The following is a 17,997-nucleotide window of genomic DNA, read 5'->3' on the forward strand; positions in this document are numbered from 1 at the left end:
CTCTTTCCCTCATCCTTTCATTATTACGCGATGCTGCGCGATTACACTCGCTCGCAGCTTGAAATGAAACAAGTGGCAAGGTGTCTTTATTGGCTGGCAATGACAGCAGAGTGATAGATCGTTGGGATACCTTCTTCATCCGCGTGGAAGATCGTTTGAGATTATAATTAGACGCGATGCTTGAATACCGCTTGTTAATTCTTGCGAATTTCAAACCAAATGGATTTTTGGGCTACTCATTGACAGTAGTTGGGAAACTAAGGATAACAAAATTTACGGATTTTTATGGATTCTTTATTTTCTGAGATACGTAGATTGAAATCAAAGATAGGCTATACGGATTTCTTATCGGTGTCCACAGTGTCGTCGCTTTGAGTGTATCTCGGAGGATAAAGAGCGTACAAAAATTTGTAAATTGCTACTTTGTTCCTGGCACCTTCAGTACTACGTGTCACGCAGTGTCGATAAATTTGTTTGACATTTTATCGGACATGTAATATGTCGTGCGATTGCTTTTAATGGATGGAAATTATTTTTATCTTGCTATTTGTTCAAGGGAGAAGCAACCTATGCATGGTACTCGATCCCATTAACTTTTGCCAGTAAATGAATAATAATGATTCTTATCCAATAATAACGAGCTGGAAATTAGTAAACGAAATATAATAAATAATCGTATATATTCATATTTACGTTTATATCACTTTTCTAATTGACATAATACCACGTTTTTAAATCACTGAATTGCGAAACGTAATATGTATAATACTTGTATAGACGAAGAAAAAATGATACCTTTAAAAAGCATCGAAGTGGATAATGAATTGACTGTTGTTCATGTTCATGTCAATTATAAAAGAACCATACATCACGAAATCATGTTTTGTTAATTTGAATTCAATTGCGTGTCATTCTGCACTACGTTCTCCTTTTTTTTTATTTTTTTTTTCATACCTTTGAGCGAGATATTATGACGAATAAGCTAGAATTTCGTAGATTAGATTAAAAACTTTCAAGATCGCTGGAAGGATAATCTACGTTGATTGTTTGAATAATGAATAATACAATGGCACAACATAGCAACCGAACGACATTATCATTCATTTTTTATTCGACTATGGATAATAACCAACATCCGATACGCCTGGGAAACGTTTTAATAAACGACTAAGGACTCCTTGCCACACACGCGAACGTTAATAAAATACATTTAAATGTCATTTCAATTTCAATTACAAACGACTGAGCTTGTAAATCAGCGAGCGAGTATAACTCGCGACCGAGAGGCCTCGTAATGCAGCAGCATCCAAAGAGACTTGAAAATTCTCGAAACTTTTAACGAGACAGTCATTATTTGGATGAGAGAAAGAGGAATTACGAAGTGAGAATTCTGAAGAAATTCGCTCCTTACACTCCGTGAAACTTTTCAACGTGTCAGAACAGCCACGTATCACTTCGCAAGAACGCGGTACACACCACCCACGCACTTTATACGCGTTGTAAAGTTTCGATACTTAAGCGTTATGACATTAACAGTCGCCTATTATTAATCGTGAGCACAGGGTGAAAGTTATGCGATTGTCTCTCGAGTTTAACCTGCTAGCTGATTTCTTAATCGGAAACTCCTTTGGACAGAATTCAGAATCAACGAAGGAGAAATGATTTTAATCGGATCGATTTCAAATCTTGCAAGCGTTTAACACGCTGTTCAACGCATTTTTCACGCTAGATTAAATACCGTGAAAATGATCCGCTTAATAATGCAGCAGAACATGATCGATCGTTTAAAAATAACTTTAAATAAACAGGCAGCTAAAGATCAAAAGGAGACCCTGATATTTCTCAAGTTAATACAAATGTGAAGATGCACTGGAGAATGAGGGATAGATAACAAATGATTTTAACGAGATCGACTTGAAATCTTGCAAATATAAATATAATTTAATATATTTTAGATATGTTAAATCGCGTGGAAATTTTCCCATTTAGTAATTGGGAAGTATCATTGATTGTTTGAAAATAATTTTAAATAAATAGGGATATTTATCTCTGATGTTCTTAATGACGATAAAAATGTAAAGATGTATCGGAGAGCGAGAAGTTAGGTGCGAAATAGGTTAACGTTTCTAAATATTGGTGATTCGAGAGACGAGTTAGCTCGGCGTTTTCACTCAGTTAACAGGTTAACGCGTTCGACTTCCAACCAACATTTCCAACGCGCCATTCTACGTAGTATGATACTCTGTGACACAAATTTTCCCCCTAATTACTTGGCTACTTTCACTTTGTGCCATCTACGAGATCTAACAATATCATAATAAGGCAGTTTGACACCGCTGAATGCAATAAATGCTAGTGACGTTTGCAGCAGCGATCACGTATATCTCTACCAAGATTTTAGCTATACAGTTGACCTGGACACGAGATTCGTTAACAGTGACACAGTACCGGAGAAAAACGTTCGAAAGTCTTACGAAAATGATTTAGAATAATTTTCCAGTCGAATGTATGAAAATGTCATCTATTCCTTTAACTACGATGCCGAGAATAGATTTCTCAGAATTCAAGTTTCTTTTAGAAAGAAAAATGCGTTATTCCTCGAGCAGACATTTGTCACGGATAAATTTCAAGAACCTCTGCAGTCTGATAATATAAAATCGATTAAAATCGCAATTAAAACAATTCGGCACGTATTCGTCAAAAAAATGTATTGCCTAATTTTTGCCTAATTTCCCATTTAGTGCCAACCGACATCGTGGTTAAACTGACTTGTAGTTTCCATCGACGTCTACCGTGGCAAGAAACGCTTCAAGCACGAACCACGCACAACCAAGACTTCAGATCTACATGTTCAACGATCAAGCGACAACTAACCCAACGCGCAAATCACATGGTTCGAATGAAACGAAATCTCATCCCCTATCACCTGCATTCCTTACCCGAACGCGGTGTCAATCGTGGGATATGAGCGAGTGCCACGCACTTCGCCTGATCCTGCCCACAGCCGGAATACGGCGCGAAGCCGTAACAAAGGTACCGTCAAGTTAGAACCGACCGATCGCCTCGGGGAGCAATTTCAACGTTTCACGTCAGAGGCAGAGCGCGATGCTCATCGACGAAGCCAGTCGGCACGTCCACCATATTAGGATGGGGAACCGGCGAGGGCAACACGTTCGTGTCGCTCTCGACGTCTCCGTCGGCCATTTCGTTGTCCGCTGCGCCGGTCAGCTCGCGCACGTTCCCCGGAAGGTAGTCCTTCCAGCTCCTGAACAGATACCTGGTGAACTTTCGGAGCTGCCGGAACTTGCAGTAGGTGGCGCCCTCTGCAGACTCGAGCTGCTGCGTCTGGATCAGAAAACCCTTCTCCTTGAACGTCTGCTCGAGTTTCTCCCTCTGAAGGGACTTTCGAGTCTTTCTCTTACGTCGACCTTCCTCCTGGTTGTTGGTCCTCTGACAGGGCGACGGCTGAATCCTCTCGCCAGCAGCGTTCAGGAAAGCTCCTGTCGAGGAGCCGGATTGGCCAGCCGACTGCTGTAGAGCTTCTCGAGGAAAAAACTCGTAGCCACGCATGCTCTTGTCGCCGGTGCCGCTGTAGTACCTAAAGTTACCGCCAGAGTCGACGGAGAGACTCTTCTTCTCTTGCAGACTGGGTTTGGCTCCTCCGGTGAACTTAAATTTGCATATGCTCACTTCCGTCGCGGGGTTGTTGTTGTTCTCGGTAGGCATGGGCGGTATAAATATGGCGGACCGTTTCCTCTTCGTCGGCTGTCCTTGAGCTTGGCCGACGGGAGCGTTTCTCTTCGGTCTGGGTGAAACTGGAGGTGGTACGGGAATCGTCTGAGGGGCTGGCTGAACAGGAGGAGGAACCAACGGTGGACTCTTCGTCTCCATCATAGAATATATAGACTTTGGAACGATCTTCTGTTCCTTGGGAGGTTGGTCCAGGCTTCTGGGATAACACTTATCGCCTTGCGCCATCTTTTGGTAATACAGCAGCTGCGATTGCAGCGCCATCGGATGAATAAACACGCCCGCGTTCGGCCAGTACACGAACCCAGGATTGGCACCCAACATGGGATCTATTATATTATTGTTATGATTCACGTTATTACTACTACTACGACCCAGGGGATCCAACGGACGGTAGCCCGGTTCCGAGGGAAACGTGGTGCCTATACACTCTACCTCTTCTCCGTCACTGGACGTCTCGCTCTTAACCTGTCCAGACTCGTAGACATTACCGTGCTTCCGCAACAGCCTGATCTTCAGCTGGTTCAGATCCCTGATGCAGAGATTCAACGGCTCGTCCTGCTCCCTGGAGTTCTCCATCATGCCGAAAGTTCGTCGAGACTCCTGCGTCAGTCGCTTCTCTAACAAGCTGCTGATCCTATTCTGAACGGTGGTCCGCCGGAAAGGCATCGGTGGCGAGATCCTCTCGCGGCACTCGAGCTTGTCCCTCGGCGATAGCCTCCTCTCCTCGTGGCCAGGCGTACCTGGCAGTATGGTGCCGTAATTCTTGTAGATTAAATGGCAAATGTCCGCTTTCTTCGGTTTCCTGCCTCGTCGCGGCTTGCTGTTGTCCAGCGTGATCTCGCCCATGTAAGGCAGATCCGAGTATTTCATCGGTGGCCTGCCGGACGCTTGAGATTGTAGCTGTTGCTGCTGATTATGACTATGGTGGCCCGTGTTCAGCGTATGGGAAGAGGTGGACGTAATCACGGACCTCCTGGAGCCGGACGGCTGACTCGAGTTTATCGTCGAGCACTGGGCCGAAGAGATCTGCGGACAGAGCTCCTGTTGCATCGCGGCGATCCGTTGCAGCCAGCCATGCACGTCGGCTATTGGGCTAGGCGTCGACGTGGAGCTGGTGGGAGCCGGGCTAGGGATAGTCGGCTCCGTCAGCCGCGTCGGCGACGAGTTTAGAGCCTCTTGGGCGAGGGATGCCTCGTAGTGGTCCAGGTACTCCGGGGGCAGCGCTTGGTGGTGAAACTTGAGCTTCCATCGCGACTTCCTGCGGCCACGACTGCAACAGACATCGGGAACCCATTCATTTTAACGCGATTCAGAAATTTTATATATACAAGTGTAATGGTGAAAAGCGGATAGGAAAAGTGGAATTATTTTATGACTAACAATCGGGTATATCGAATATCTTTTTGATATAGTAAAAACTAAATGCTAAAATAAACTCTACATCCTAGCGACGTGGAAGCGATCCCTTCCCCTTCCCCGTTTTGTCTTTTGTTTCCTGTTTTCCGGAGACGTCTTTTGGCGTCTGCGTGGCCCTAAACAGACAGGTCAGTTCTAGCCGTTCGTCCGTTTAATAAACATCTATACAGTTTTTCCACCGTTTTCAATAGGCTACTATTTATTTGCATTATAATCCCTTAACACTTTCCAATCTTCGAAAATGACAATTTGCGATACTACATATATTAAAAGATCCATTCCAATTTCAACTTCCTCTCACGACCGCACATATAGGAGGACATTAAAACCAATTTCTCCCTCAATTCTATTCCCATTTCAGTGAAAAATCCAATGGAATGAACTAATTTCCTGCTCCATTAAGTACATTTGAAAATTCTAAATCTGTAATGGAATAAAAAATCCGGAATATCCCCAATATCCTGTTTTCTCTTCGGCTATCATACACCCTAACACCAATTTCCTTTTCAGCCCCATTTCGTTTCCCTGGAGAAGCTCAATGCCCCATCTCGGATACTCGAATCGAACCGAAATATACCGAATTTCTTATTTACTGCCCACCTCGCTTTCCGGTGTGCGACCAGTAATTAATTCGTAATTAATTTCTCGTTAGGTACCCCGCATGGAGCGCGTACAGAAGCATATGGAAATCGGATGCACGACGCTGATAATTACATCGGCGATACGGGGCTTTCGTTAACGTTGTTTTCCACCTAGCTGCATTCCGAACCACACCTCGGGACGGCGATTTATACAAGCAGCACCGTGCCACCTTACGGCCATATTATGCATAGAGAGAACGTGTCCCGCGCTGCTCTTCCACTGGCTCCTCTAGCTCGGCGCATTTAATGAAATTCAATAACGGTAATCGACTCGCGGCATTTCAGCGACGTACCAAAGAAGTTTATTCCTCTTTTTTTCTTCTCGGCTAAGCGAGAGAGTCCGCGTACTCGCCGAACGAACCAGTTTCCCCTCTGAGCTGAATCCTTCTTGCCGGTTATCTAAAAGCGAGTCTTTCACAGCAGCGCCGCGAGTTTTGCGTCGAAGGGGTCGTTAGAGGAGTTAGAACGTGTTGGTCGACACGGATCACTGGAAATCGTGCGAGGAGCCGAGAGGTTACAGCAAAAATTCATCTCGCGTGGAAGATTAGGGTAATGAGAGGAACCCGGGAGGAAGTGCTTTTGATGTTACGATTATGATAGAGAAATTATGTTCGGAAAGGAAATGGAGGTATTTTTAAGCAGATAAATTGGACGATGACTAATAGCATCGAGAGTCATTTACAAGGAACGCGAGTTGCTCGATGTTCTAATTAATTTACTTCTTACTACTGTAACTGTACTGTTAGTTTCATTTTTCTAATTAAAATTTTATAAAAGTAACCTTGTTTCAGTGTTTCTAGTATACGATCATTGGACAATTAAAGTTGAATAAAAATTTGGTTATTGGGGAATTCAATGTTTATTGCTAATATTTACTCTTGTAATATTCCTGATAAAAGTATGGAACTGAGTATTTTCCTATATTGCATATTCTAAAATCGAATCTTATAATAAGTGGAAATAATTAGTAAACTAATAATACAACTCTTAATGAAGTCTACTATAAGTGAAAGAAGATAGGAAACGATAAAAATTGCCAATTTGTAAAATATTTTATATTTGTAGTGACGTGGAAACACGTCTAATAAATGAAAAATTATTGACAGCTTCCTTTCGTTATGTTAACGGGGAAAGATTGATTTTTAATTTTCAGCAAGTGTGAGGGAAATAAAAGTGATTAACGGGACAAGTTACCTCGGTCTTCCTCGGTTGTTGAGATCCGCAACAGTCTGCCCTGGACTTTCCTCAAGCTCCTGGATCTGATGATGGCCCGTTTCGTGTCCATGGCCGTGTTTGCCGTCGACGGACGTCGGCGAAGTGTCTGCATCTACTTGCGGACTATCAAATTTACCATTAACTCTCTATCGTGACGAACAGACTAAACGGAACGAAGCTTTCGTCTTTTATACTTGGCAATAAAAACACGAATAAAGTAAACGCGGACGAAGCGAAGTGAAAGTTGTTACCCGATACATATTCAGAGACAAAAAGGAATTTCCCACCTGACGTAAACATCCGTGAAACGTCATAAATCGCATCGAAATACCAAAAGTATACACTACCTTTGAAAAACGTTCATTCAACAAAAACCTTCGTGTGTAAATATACTTATAATTAATAACTAAAAGAATATTTCAACGATACTTCAATTTCTCCTAATACAATTAAAAATTAAATCCCCAAATTCGAGTTAAATACTTTATTCAAAAACAGGTGACCTATGACCCATGTTATTAGGCATCACTTTGTACACAAGTCTTCAAATTTCATTATTAGCCACACATATATGCACACTAAGATACGCGATCTATTACTTAAGCTTCTAAACATCGCTATATATTAATTCCAAAATTCCCCAAATTTGTAATAAAAGTACACATATACCAAGACACATGACTCGCGACACAAGCTTCTGGATATCAACAGATATGTCAATTTTCAAATGTTAGTCATACACATATGTAGACGTGACCCATGATCCAATCTTTCTGACACTACTATCCAATAAATCCTAAAATTTTAGCAATACGAATATATAAACTAGGACACGAGATCCCCGACCGACTATTTATTATATTGGACACTGCTATTCATAAATCTCCAAATTTTATTATTAGTCACAGATATATGCACACCAAGGTATGTGACCTATCACCCAAGTTTTTAAACATCGGTATATATTAATTCTCAAATTTTAGTCCCACACACACGTATACCAAGCTTTTGGACACCACTACGCATAAATCCTGAAATTTCAGTCATACACGCCAGGGCACGTGACCCATGACCCAAGCTTCGGGACGTCACAACACACGTGCGAGGATCGCGACCATCAGCCCACGTGTTCGAAATTATCCCCAAGTGCATAAATTACTTTTACGCGGCTCGAGGTGATCGTGGCGTACTGCCTTCAGAAAAATAATCTGTCGCTCGTAAACGCGAGCGATAAGTCCGCCGACCCCGAAAACGTGCACAGTGCGTACACGTTTCGCATAATAATACCCCGACAGCGTATTATTTCATTTCCCTGACGAGATACATTTGTCTCGTTACGATGCGCAACACGCGATAATAATAATAACTAATACCTTTCTCATATGATTTATGCCTGATACGATAATAACACATCGGCCTGTCGACACGAGCGTTTACCTCGCTGACGGAATACTAATGCTACTTTCGTGTGTTCTACACTCGACCAAGGATCGACGAGAAATAATCGTAAGTACCCCACGAACGGAAAGCGTGGTAGGTTTCTAAAAATACGGCGGAAGAAGGCATTATCGATGCGATCTGTGGGTCTAAGACGGGGGTTTACGAGGGAAAGCGTTACATAAAGATAGGATCGACGGAGACGGGAAGCTTCGATTAGCATAATCGTAGGCTCACCTCAACGCATTCGTGTCACGACTTCGCTCCTCCTCCTCCTGTGGCTCCTGCTTGACCGCCATGTGGAGCAGAGGTGGCAACGGACACTTTATATGTGACGAGTGATGCAGATGATGCTGCAGAGAGGCGCTGTCCGTGGGGCCGCCGTCTATACCAGTAGATTGTGCGCGAGGCACGATTTCCTCGGTCTGCATAGTGCCCCCTGAAACACATACGATAACAGGTTATGTTCGTTCCCGTGTGACCGATCTTAACAGCAATTCATTCGTATTTGTCGCTCGTGAGCAAATGCAATTCGAATTTTTCCCTTGGCTTTTGCCTTCGAATTCTGTCCCCAGCGTACTCACAGCTTTGGGTTCTGCGTTCTTTTTAGTTCGTGCTTCGTGATGATTTGATCGGAAAGTTGTGAGCCGTTGTTGACTATAGATGTAGTAAAATTTATCGAGATAAATTGCAAGTTTCGTGAAATGTAGAGAGTTTAGTTTTCTGTTTTGGTTTTTGACTCTTTGGTCAGTGTTTCGTGACGATTCAATTGAAAAGTTACGATTGGTTGGAGAGGATCGAAATTTGTTGAGGGGAGTGACGAATTTATTGTACACACGTGAGTAGCTTAAAGGTTGAAGTGATTACTCCGTTTTTTGAATTTTTTCAAATTTAAGTGTCAAGGGGCTAAATTTATTATATTTAAATTTTCGTATTTGGGATAAATATTTGACTTTTGTTTTCTGGAGGTAATCTATAAAATTCGTATATGTATGTATTTTATAATAGGATAGGGTTTGTCACGATTTAAACTTCATATGAAATATTCTCTCTGGAATAATACAAATGAAGAACAATGTTTCACTTTATCTCACATAAGAACCCTTTTATCTTCCTAGCAAAATGTCAGATCTAAAGCTACGGATCTAGATGAACCGATAAAAGGACACCAACTATCCATTATCCAAACCAGACTCTCATAGGAGGAAACGACGAAGAAATGATTTTAAAGTAAATAAAATTTGTTGAAACATAAAGCAGACAATATAAATCATATAAATCATATAAATTCCTCAACAAAAACCTCTCGTCGCTGAATGATTTTAAAAGAGGAAACAGTAAAGAAATAATCTTAAACTATATAAAATTTATTCAAATATAAATTAGACGATACAAAAATACAATTAGTCCTGAATCAAAACCTCCATCATAGAAGAATGATTTCAAAGGGGGAACCAACAAGAAATAATTCTTAACTTCATAAATGAAATAAATAAAATTGATTTAAATATAAATCGGATAATACAAGCATTCGAATAATTCTCAACCAAAAGCTCCCTAATCACAGAATAATTTCAAAGGAGGAAACAACCAAAAAATAATTCTAAATTAAATAAAATTCAATAAAATATAAATCAACGATAGAAGGATACGATTAATCCTGAATCGAAACCTCTGTCATCGCAGAATGATTTAACCAAAGTTCGAGGAGAACATGGAAACTGGGGAAAACGGGATGATAAATAAATACGATGGAACGACTTGCAAGCAGAAAGTGGAACGTCCCCGACGAATTTCGACTTTCCGTTTCGTCGAATCCACGCTAAATCGTATGTATATAGGTCCGAAGGAAAGGTTACGCGTGGGCACCCGTCGTGGTTGACTTTTGCACGCATGGCGCAGCCTGGGTATTGCGGAATATTCATAACCTTCTCGTTAATCAAACATTGTCCGATTAACCGTAAACGAACGGCCAATAAAGTTTTCTATGCGCGCGTAGATCGGAACAGGCGTGAGAAATGGAGGAAACTGAACAAATGCCCACATGCAAATCGCGACGGGGAATCGTGTGGGGTGTTACACCATCGTTGGGCCGCGTGTGGGCACGCAGACGCGTCCAAGGCTTCGAAATCGTATAAAAGGAAAACGCGCAGCTGCCGTGTATTACGCGACGTATCGGCTTAGGAATGCTTTTCAGCTCGCCTCTACACACCTGTCACGTATAATTTCTCGTAATGCTCCTTTAAGCTCATCGAAACGTCGATCCGCCATGTATAAATATAGTACACCGGCCAAGCGCGTTCTTCGCGCGTAATAATAAACGCGGGAATAAGAGGACCGAGTGCTTGCACGCGAAAAACACCGTAAATGTGGGTGTACTGAACGATATCGGTGAGGAAAACGATGTTAGAGGAAGCTCTTAGAGTAGTTTGATCTGGGAAGAAGATCAGATGTGTCCGAAGACGACGAAGAAAAAGAAAATGGCGGGAAGTAGAAGTAACTTAAATTTAGTTTGAGGTTAAACACCAAAAATACTATACTAAATACAGAAATACTGATCGATATTGATGACAGAAAGGTACTGAAGGAAATATTGAAAGAAAGTTGATGTTAGGAGAAGATTAAATGCCTTAAGAATGATATCGTAACTGGGAAAGAAGATGTCGGAGAAGTTGAAGTAATTTAAATTGGACTTAAAATATTAATTCTTGAGAACCTGATGCTTGCATGCGAAAACATCGTAAACTACTGAGAGAAGAATCGACACTGTTGAGAAAAATTTTGAGAAGAAGATCAGGTGATATAGCTGGATAAAAAGAAAATGGCGAGAAAGTAGAAGTAATTTACACTCGGATTTAAGATACTAATTCTCGAGGTTATTACACATATCGATAATTGTCGTTCCCCGAATATAGAACGAAGATTTATGTCGAATACGATGTTAAGAATAGAGAAGTGCAGAAAATATGGAAGATCTCGAAAAGTAATGCGAGTACAATGATTACCTCGTGTCGCGGAGAGGATTCATTTTTGAAGGTGTGCTAGCCAGACACTTGTTGTCCATTTTCATGAGTAATATCTTCTCTTAAATCCTTCCAACTGTTTTCAGACCATTTTATACTTCAACGGAAATTCGATGCCGCTAATAAGTTCTGATCTTACGATGAAGAATGTGAACGGCTTAAGAGAGTATATATTTCACCTAAACATACCACGTCGTTCGATAAAAATTACTACAAAAATTTCTAAACAGACTACACCTCGTTTCACGTTAAAATTATTTCATCGAAATGGCGGAACTATCACCACTCATCCTAACCTCAAATTTCTAATTTCCATACAAAGCAATGCGAATAATGATTTACACAAAATTTTCCTAACCACTTAAGCACCCACGAAATAGCTCTTTAAATACCCGTACGAGTGTCATCGATAATCGATTTGAATAAAAATGTCTAAAACAATTAAATAGCGTTACAATAAAATTATTTATCGAGGTGGCGAAACCTTCGCCACTTCGCTTAACCTCAAATTCTTAATTTCCATACAAAAGAATAGAAATAAAAATTCACGCAAAAGTATCTATCTAACCACCCACTCGCGAAACTCATCGATTCTAACAAGAATTTCGAAAACGATTAAAACTCGTTGCGCTAAAACTGTTTCATCGAAATGGCGAAACCTTCGCCACTTGTCCTAACCTCCAATTACCAATCTGCATACAAAAGCACGAGAAATAAAGTCTTATACGAGCAGTTCGACCTAACACCCACGGAACATCTCTTTAAATACCCGCAGAACTCATCGATACGCGTTTCCAATGCATCGTAATTAACGCGTTCGCGACTAATTCAAGGAGGAATCCGCGTTTGAACGCGCGTCAGCCTCGCGTAGAAGCAGACGCGAGGCATCAATCTTCCGGCATCCTGTACGCTTCAAAGTAGGATAAATTTAACGAAAGACGATAATGATTAATTGATAATTCGCGTGTGTCTGCGGGGCAAAGGGGAAACGATACGAGACTATTGCAGCAGGAACGACGACGGTTCGGGGCGACGAGGGAATATCAAAGAGAGACGTAACTCTCGTAGACAAGAGCGGAAACGAGGGGCAGAAAAAGAGAAGGAAGAGCGAAACGAGCATATGGAATCGGAGAGATGAAGAAACGTATTGTACATACTGACTTTGCAGCACTGTCGGATAAAAATATTCACGCTCGAAAATAGAAACAGACACACGTTCGGTCCACCCAACACCCGCAATTCCTGGCCCGTACTTGGCCTTAGTCGATCGGGTTTCACGCCTTATACCATCAGCTTTTCGAGACATCGGTTGGCTGTGGTTCGTGGAACAATGTTGCACGAATTTGAGAGCCAACGGTGGGTCGTGAAACTGATACAGCGAATGGCAATGGTCGGATGAAACGAAACAGCGAGTTTTGGTGTACATCGTTGGCGAATAAATACATGTTCCTGTACATTCGATATGTTTACATATGCACGTTTTTATTGCCGAATTTATGCAAATTCTTTGCCTATATTTCGTTACGTAATATCGAATTTTTTATTCCACGTGAAATTTTCTAACCCCGAAAGTGTAAATGCTACTTCATTTTTTATTTTACATCGAATGGTAATTTTATACTAGTCGTTTGAAATGGAGAAGATTTAGAGAATGGTATAATATTAGAACGGCAGTGTGTTGGAGATTAATAACATTAGGAACAATATTCGTGTTTACTTGGCAAACAACGTTTCGTCATTGGAAGCGAATTTGGTAGTACAACATTTTTGTCGTCGCCAGAAATAGACGTAATGTAGTTATAGTTTAAGTTCTGACACGCCGTGGACGTTGTCGATTATCTCAATTATCCCTAAATTTAAAAGGCAAACAATTAAATAGCCAATTTTCAACGAGCTTGATCGAATCGTAAAGCACAGTATTTTGCTCGATATTCAAAATTACCTGAACCACTGTTTCGCACAGAGATAAACGGTACAATTTTATTCTTGATAACTGCCTGAAATCGTGTTTCCGGTGTCAAAACACCGTGTCAAAAATAAATTTGACGACATGTTTTGAACCAGCACGCCGGAAATAAAGCTGACAATATTTCTTCTATTCCAATAGCGGAAATAAAGTCGATGGTATGTAAAGTCTACTTTTACGTCAGCAATTAAAACTGATTAAACCATTTGTACTAAATTTAACGACGAACGACACGAACTCGCTATTTCATATATTCCCTGTCTTATAATAATACTTCCTGCTCCTTCTATGCCAAAATTTTATACCATCTATAAATCTATAAAAACCAACGAACTAATCCATATTTGTTTCATAATCGAATTTACGATATTATCAATAATAACACTCCAATAAAGATACTCTATATTCCAAATATTATATAAGTGTATTTTTATCCTCGTGACAGGGGCATTAAAATCAGCAGACACCAGAGTAGAACTTTAAGAGTCCCGAGATGGAGCAATATAGTCAACGACAATCCCACATCCACGTCTGAAAGCGACCAAAACGCGGCTAATTTGCTTGCGGCACGTGCGACAAAAGTTCTAATAACCCCGGACACGTGTCATTTAAAATTAAACGGTACAGCGTGGCGCGAGCTTGGATTAATCGAAGGCAAAGTCTCGTCACGGTCTACCCACCCACAGCAAACGGAAACAGAGGCTGATGCGAGACACCTACACCAGTGACAAAAGCGAAAAAAGCCGAATGCAACGAATCCATTTCGGGAGCTTTTTCGAGAAACTCGTCCGAGCGGTAAAACGATCCCTAAATTCGGCTTTCGAGCAGCTTTCCGCGCTAAAACGCGGGCCAAAAACGGGAGCAATATAGCTTACCAACCGAACCGGTGTGTCTGTGTGACGGCGTATTAATAACGGCGTGTGCGGGAGGTGGCCCGATTCATTGAAGACCAGTTATAGAATGATGCAGGCGGCCGCGTAACTACAATTTATTTTTTGGCTATTTTTAGCGGTTGGCGTAGCGCCACTATTTTCGGTTCTCTCAAATTTCTCACTCCATATTTGGGATTATGGATGACGGGCCCGCGGCGCGGTGTATCTTTACGACTACGCCCGTTGAGACACTTTCGTTTGCCCGTGGCTGATGTACGCGTTCCCTTGCCTCTGTTCCCTAACTTCGGCATCCATTTATGCCCGCGCTTAACTAACCCGCCACGCCGGTTCCACTCGGCCACAGGCGGGACCCTGTAGCCTAGAAACTCCTCCAACCTAACCCGCACCGCGCAGAAGAGATCGACGGCCACGCGCGTGAAAAATGACCCTGCAACCTGGGATACGTTCAGACAGTTTGTATCTACTTGGTCCATATACCATCGCGTAAATTCCAGATGATCGGAGACAATGGAAACGCGAGATCTCAGCCTGACGACGTTCGGACACTCGATGCGGAGACGGTGTCATGACAGACAACAGATTCGCAGAAGCGATTGTCGAGTAATCGGTCACGAGTGTAGGACGAGACACGGACCGTTTGATCGGTTGATCGATCGATATTCCAGTGGATATGGTAAGGGTGAGTTTCGCAGTGTCTATGGAGCGAGGCATGGGTTGACCGTCCATGGGCCCAGGACGCGTGATTACGGGCAACAAGTGGACAACGATTCGTGGCGAGTGCTCGCACGCGGCCGAGCATGTGTTCGGTCTCTAATTGGCAGGGACACAAGTAGGTTAAAAACGGTAAGTCAGCTGCAATGTTCGGGATTATGTCAAGGCGACGCGGAGGCGAAAGACGAACCCGGTGGGACCACGAGAAACCCAGTCTTCTTTGTCCGATGCTCACCCTTGAGCGCGGAAGGTGACTTAGGCTGCGTGGACGGTCGATCTCGATCGGAACTTGGACGAAGCTGTGACTCGCAGAGGGTCGCGGCGGATAAGACGAGCGATAAAAATAATGATGAACCTTCGAATTGAAATTACGACGCGTAACGGGGTGCTCGAAGGCCGGAATTGGACAACTCGATGGACCGTGATCCACTGGCCTGATTACGCTGTCGTGTACCCTGTACACGCGTACAGGGTCGCGGTGGTGCGTGATCGAGAGAATATTTGACAGCGTCCAGCGGGGTGCGATCGTCGGACCGTGAGCGTTTGCCCGATTGGCAGGTGTTTGGTCTCGAATTACCTGTGACGGGAAACTTGCTTTCTGGCAACATGAACGGATGCTACTGAAGGATCGTTCTTCCCGGTAAATCCTGCTCGACGAGCCGCGAGCATTCGTCGCTGATCTTCTGGTGTCTGTCAACCGGGAGTCTCTATCCAACGGATGTTCACTGGGCGTCGATGGAGAGAAGCACTCGCGCGAGGACACGGTGAACGGGATGAAAATCGTGGCTCGCACGGCGATCAACAACAACGAACTCGGGACGTGAAACGATCGTCGCGGTGCGATGAACCCGGATCACGCGATTCTCGGCCCGGACACTTGTTGTCCCGGCCGCGTAGTGTCACGTTCGCGAGTTGACTCGGTGACGGAGAGGCTGGAAAAGCGGGGAAAGCGTCTCGGGTGGATCGCCGATGGACTGGGTGCAGAATGGAGACGGTGGTCGAAGGAAGGAAGGTAAGAAGGCGGATAGAGGGCACGTGTCTGGGATGGGTTATCCGCGGACGAGCACGGGGACGAAGACGGAGAACGGGTGTGCGGGGACGAATCATGAGAAGAAACAGATAGGAAGAAGAAGAAGAAAAGGAAGAAGAAACTGAAGAAGAAGAAGAAGAAGAAGAAGAAGAAGACGAAGAAGAAGAAGAAGAAGAAGAAGAAGAAGAAGAGGAAGAAGAGGGAGTAAGAGCAAGGTAGTATAGAGAGGGGCTAAAGACAGAGAAGAGAGAGCGAGAAGACAGAGGGAGAGGGAAGACAGAACGGAGCAGTTCGTTTTGAGGCAGTTTTGGCACTGTTACCAGCACGAATGGCCAAGCACCAACCCCGAGCATCGCCTCCACCTCCACCCGAGAGGAAAAGAGGGAAAGAGAGAGAGACAGAGGGAGCAAGAGGAGCCGCAGGGACGGCGGCGGTGGCAAAGAAGACGAGCAGAGGTCCCCTTAGAGGAAGAAGAGAGCGAGAGCGGTGGCGAGGGCGTATATTCTTGATTTGGGCGGATGGAAATCTGAGATTGCTCCATATCGGGCTGTGCGCCGTGACCACGGAGGTGCTCTGTAATAGCAGACGTCTGAACCTTCTCTCTCCTGTCTCTCTCCGTTTCTCAGCCTCTTTCGCCTTCGATCTTCCTTTCATCGCGTGCCTCTTTACTTTCTTTTTCTTTCTTCTCTCCTCTGTCTCTCTCATCCTTTCTCCGTCTCTTCGCGCGTTGCGAGCCTTGTGTACCGCTGGTCAACGTTTCTTCCCTCATCCCTGCTTTTATTTCCATTTTCCCTTTATGGCCTCGCTTCGGTTAGGTACCCATTCTTCCATTTTCGCACTTTTCACCCGACCACGTCAGTACCGCACCTACTGCTAATCCTCATCCATTTCCGAGCTATATTCCAGCACTTCACGCTTTGCTAATCGAAAATTAACCCATTGCACTCGAAGCTTTCTTTTGTATGGAGAAATAGTAACTCTGCTGGATCTTCCGTTAGGTAATAATTTACGTGTCATTTTCTTATTTTCAACCTAACATTGCTTGTAATTTTTGTGTATTTTTGTTAAATCGTGATCGAGAGTAGCTTCTCGAGTACAGAGGGTAAGAAGTGACAGAGAGTCGATTTAATTAGGAAACAAATTTTTTCTCCTAATCAGTGTAAAGGAAGCAAATTCTGAATCGTGTTATAAGTGAACTAGAGATTAGAAAATCTTCAAACGTAAACGTTACAGTGCATCGATTACTTTTTGACATTCTACCCATTGCAATGCAATATACAATTTACGTATTCGTTATTAGATCATTCGCATAATCCACGGCCCAGTGTATAAGACCTACTAATTCGAAGACACTACTTAGGTCGAAAACGATTATGTTAATTATTAAAATTCGCTAGGTACTATCGGTTCATCCTCAGTCTCCGTTGAAAATACAATAATTAGTTTTCCAGAGTTTACAACTCGAGTACTCTTTCTTTACGACATTCGATATTCCGGAATCCCCGGGTTTCCTGCCAATCTTTATTTTCCTTCCGATCTTTGTTCCCCACTGTTTATTATTTCTCTCGAAATTCGTTCAGACCCATATACGTTCTTGCCTCCACTTGCACGTAACGTTTCATAAACATTTTATTCGACGTAACGTCTTCAGCAACTTTTTATCAGCTTCTATTTCCGTTTCCATTTTCCCCCGTGTCTACCCTCTCCCCTTTTTTCTCCGGCATGGGTGTGGCCCAAATCCGATATTTTGGCACCAGTCACCCTTTCCCTTTCTTTTTTTCCCCACTTCCAACCTCCTCTTCCTCTTCGCCCGCCATTTAATATACTCCTTTTCATCCGTCCTCTTTTGTCCTTACTTTTCTCCTCTCTATCAGCGTCGCGCTCTCCTTCCCTCTCCCTCTTTTTCTCTCTC

General features: G+C 43.1%; 1 protein-coding gene across 3 annotated transcripts in view; it reads right to left on the reverse strand.

The window, feature by feature from the left end:
- Positions 1 to 1,972: 1,972 nt before the first annotated feature.
- Positions 1,973 to 17,997, reverse strand: part of LOC108553988 (uncharacterized) — a 77,082-nt gene continuing 61,057 nt past the window's right edge. Inside the window, exons 1-5 of one of the 3 annotated variants that reach the window (XM_017909283.1) lie at positions 15,633 to 16,231; positions 8,700 to 8,901; positions 7,005 to 7,148; positions 3,423 to 5,023; positions 1,973 to 3,345 (exon numbers count right to left, since the gene is read on the reverse strand). In XM_017909283.1, the coding sequence (XP_017764772.1) occupies positions 3,143 to 3,345; positions 3,423 to 5,023; positions 7,005 to 7,148; positions 8,700 to 8,901; positions 15,633 to 15,663 (2,181 nt within the window). In that variant the 5' untranslated portion in view covers positions 15,664 to 16,231 and the 3' untranslated portion in view covers positions 1,973 to 3,142. Of the gene's footprint in view, positions 5,024 to 7,004; positions 7,149 to 8,699; positions 8,902 to 15,632; positions 16,232 to 17,997 lie in introns of those variants that run through there. The other 2 variants (XM_017909135.1, XM_017909204.1) reach the window with 2 other exon arrangements.

Source organism: Eufriesea mexicana, unplaced genomic scaffold (genome assembly GCF_001483705.2).
Source record: "Eufriesea mexicana isolate 0111107269 unplaced genomic scaffold, ASM148370v2 scaffold4744748580, whole genome shotgun sequence".
Taxonomy (NCBI): Eukaryota; Metazoa; Arthropoda; class Insecta; order Hymenoptera; family Apidae; genus Eufriesea; species Eufriesea mexicana.